The sequence below is a fragment of the Megalops cyprinoides genome, chromosome 14, assembly GCF_013368585.1.
Source record: "Megalops cyprinoides isolate fMegCyp1 chromosome 14, fMegCyp1.pri, whole genome shotgun sequence".
NCBI classification, from domain to species: Eukaryota; Metazoa; Chordata; class Actinopteri; order Elopiformes; family Megalopidae; genus Megalops; species Megalops cyprinoides.
In genome coordinates this window covers 6,820,001-6,823,861 of record NC_050596.1, presented here as the reverse complement: position 1 = coordinate 6,823,861, position 3,861 = coordinate 6,820,001, and the positions used below count along the sequence as shown (strand labels likewise).

At 43.7% G+C, this 3,861-nt stretch overlaps 1 protein-coding gene across 1 annotated transcript in view; it reads right to left on the bottom strand.

The window, feature by feature from the left end:
* Positions 1–211: 211 nt before the first annotated feature.
* oca2 (oculocutaneous albinism II) overlaps positions 212–3,861 on the bottom strand; it is a 79,383-nt gene continuing 75,733 nt past the window's right edge. Inside the window, exon 23 of the mRNA XM_036545995.1 lies at positions 212–299. Coding sequence (XP_036401888.1) covers positions 212–299 — 88 coding nt within the window. The remainder of the gene's footprint in view (positions 300–3,861) is intronic.

The following is a 3,861-nucleotide window of genomic DNA, read 5'->3' as shown; positions in this document are numbered from 1 at the left end:
TTAAGACGTATGGCTGCTGTGGCTGTGCTGTGGACAGACCGGGAGTGGGGCGCTGCATTTGGGGTCGTCTGAGTGGGCGGATTTAGCTGCGTCATGGTTTGCACGGTACAGCGGTCTTCTCTTTCTCTCCCCGCCGTTCCTGGGGACCGCTGCGGCCGTGCCACAGAATGCGGAACAGAAGTCTCTTTGGTCCCGAACGGGGCAGGCCCATTTAGGTGTTCCAGCCCAGGCCGACGTGTGTGGCCAGCAGGTAGCACATGCCCATCGTGCATGTCAGGAGCATCATGGGAAATCCGAGCCTGCAAAAAAAAAACAAAAACAAAAGCAAACATCAGGTGCTGCCATGAATGCTGCCCCACAGATTGCTAGTCAGAGAGGAAAAAAATAATAATTGCACAGATGTTGGAGTTGGGACCTCGATTTCTGTCTTGATGAAGGGACTGGGTCTGGCATCTGGCATGACTGGACAATATAATTTGGAATTCAGGTTGAATTCCTACATATTCTACAAATTATTCCACAGATTAAAAATAAGACAGATCAAAGCAAGACTGACATTCTTTCCAGCAAAATTCTAGGAGGACAGTTGTGAGGTAAAGTTCAGGGAACTATGGGAAAACAAATAGCTTGCCCTGCATAACAAATATGGGCACTCAAACCATAAAATGTCAGAGAGTGAGAAACTTCAATCAACCAAATGGGGAAATGTACAGGTGGGGGTCTGATATGTTTAGCATATGGCATTTGGCAATTTTCCTTGAAAATTAGCCCTGTGGTACTGATGAAATGTATTACCCATGCTGTTAATTGTTTAGATTGATGCAACTGCTCCCTAACTGTGTAAATGTCAATGCAGTTCAGTAGTGATTGCTGAAAATACTAAAATTGGAATTGATAAAGTGAAAAAGTGGTTTTTAAAATTTGTATGGACATGCATTTAAATATCAGCTCTTAAATATCAGTTTCACATCTCTCCTCCCTCTGAATGGCTTTTTTCTAGGTGAAAGTATACAAGAATTTTACATACTTTTTGACATCCACTTCAAGTGACTGAACATCTAACCATCTCAACCCTTCTATAGACAAAACCTGTCAAGATATGACATCTCTTTACTGTGAGTGAGATGCCATTCTCCACAATTGGATTCCTTGGGATTTAAAACGGAGGAGAGCTCAATCCCCCGATGCGCTTTTGACTGAGCAACTCAAACAGCGTTATACGTGCATTATAGATGTTGCCTTACACACCACCACAATTTTAAGCAGCTTTTCCAGTTTTGCCTACGTATGAATGGGCGCCAGCCTCTGAGCCTGTCACTGAATGCCTTTATCTGCACCATTAAGAAAAGTTGGTAATCCTTCCAGAAAACCTTTCAAGTGTAATTGTGACTGCATCATCCCCTAATCTCAGCATTTGAAACACACTGCATGAGAAGCCTGCTGAACCGCTTAACCTGCCGCCACGCCTCTGTTCCTTTTGGGTAGCGGCTCTGAATTCAAGAGTTCTGTCTAATAGTTTTAAGTCAAAAAGAAGGAATTAACATAGGAATGCTCCTTCTAAAATGCTTTGTCTACAAAAGAGTGTAGACACCTAGGGCTCCCCATTGGCTTTGTCACTGAAGACACTGGCTCTCAGCTTAGGCTTAGCCCTATAGCCCAGACATTGAAGGTGTTGTTAGCCAGTCATGACCAGGAATCTGCGTGCGGTAAAAACACAGCTAGCTTCAGGTTTCCTTGGGCTATCACTGTGTTAGCACCACCTTGCCAGGTGTCGATATGTTGATGGTTATGGGTGGTAAGAGGTCTGGTGCTAGCACTCCTGTAGCATGCTGAGCAACTTGCTGGGTGAAAAATAGAGGGTTGTCTCACAAATTACCACACAGCCAGGGCTCAGTGAAAAATCTGAAGGATTTGAAGTCAAATAAGTCAGTATCTTCAGACATGTGGTTCCCCCAATGAGAAAGATGCTGCAGCCGAAGAAGTTAATCTCAGATGTCAGACAGAAATTAATCATAAACTTTGCATGGAAAAAACATGACCACTTTGACCACAATTATTAATTATTAAACTGTCATCTATTGCTATTTGGAAAATGATTCAACATTATTTACATCATCAGTGTCTTCAGTTAATCAGCCTTAAAATCAAAGCAATATTTGTTTCAGTTGATACCAGAAGACACATCACAAGACATGCTATACAATGGTTTGGTTCTGTTACAATCTCAAAGCTTCAAAGTAAGAGCGGCTGTGGAAATGCTGGCATTCACTGCCACCAAAGTGCACTTCAATGAAAACAGCAGGTGAGTATGAGACTGTGTAGCCAGTTTTCTTTGTGTATCTCATTCTTTCTGCCACCAGCTATAGATGGGTATCAGCCTTTTATGTGCCTCCTGAAGAGAAGCCAGGGGTTTCTCGAGGTTCCCCCACACATGGAGTTCAGTTCACTCTCCATCAAAGAGGAAGCCGGGGTCAAATATCAGTGTGCTACATACATGGGTATAAAGCATTGATGTGCTTGAATGAACACGAGAAGGAATTACTGAGCATTTACTATCTTTCCTGATTGAGGGGAGGACACCCAAGCACACATACCGTATTCATTTGTGGACTTGTGTCGATATCAGTGCCCTTTTGATGACTGGAGTAAGAATTGTGGAAAACCGTTGAAATCAGCTAGACAACACCCCCAGCTGCTGTTCAGAATAAATGACTAGGATTTCTAACACTGAGCTTCAGACTCTTAGCGTGAGGAATCCATCAATGCCAGATATGTCCTAAACATACAAACAGGGTGTCCATGCAGCCAGCTACCTGGAACACACATGGAGTGATTGCGCAATTTATGAGCGATTGTCCAGCTCAACACCACAAACTGCCATCTACAACTGATACAGTTACAGCAAGGAGGCAGAGGAAAGACTGGTACAGACACACCCCTGATGCTACTGGCTCTTTGGAAAAGCTTCTCTTAAAAGATACACACTCGTCTTTGGAAAGGTTATGCATGGAAAAAATGGTGCTACAACAACTGTTCGGTGACCTTTGTTTTAACATGATTTAAGTCTATGGCTCATTTTTCTCATTCTATCAGTGATCCAGTGATGGTACGTCTGCAGGCTTGTTTGCTGTCAGAGCTCTCCCACAGACAGTGACATAGCAAGGTTTGCATAAGTGCTAATTAACACACATCCCAGGCCTGCATTTATGGCGAATCACATACTGATGACTGAATTGCCGTCACTGAGCATACATCTTAACGCTCAAAAATCATATTATCAAGTACGCCTCCTGAAAAAAATTCATGCACTACAGGTATGTTGTATCAGACATCCAGAAGGTGTACACAGTGCGGTTAGGTCCCATTTTGGTCTCCTGGTGACCTGTGCACCTTCAGAAGTCTAATCTCTACAGCAACTGGAAGGTCATGTTTATTCTAGTCCACCCAAGGTCAGCAAAATCAGTTAAGCTGATACCCCTTAGTCCCAATTACATGCAGTGAGGCACATAAGGTTGGGGGACTAAGACTTATCTTGTGACACAGGTTCTGCACAGCAGAACTTCTGTAAGCAGCGAGCCATGCTGTAGAACCCCCTTTCACACGCTGTGTGAATGGATGATCTCAAAAGCATGTTGTGTCATTCGCTCTCAATAAGGGCATCGGCAGCACAAAAGCTGTATACGATGATGTGAAATTCACTCCATCCTCTGTACTGGAATTCCTCAAATGCATTTACTCCACAATGCGTACACAAGTCAGCGTGTACTCTTAAATAATACGTTGTTCTTCCAGGCACATAATAAGGGATGGAAAGAGCAGAGGTGGTTGCAGTGAGTGGGGCTGGGTCCGTGGCCTGTCGTT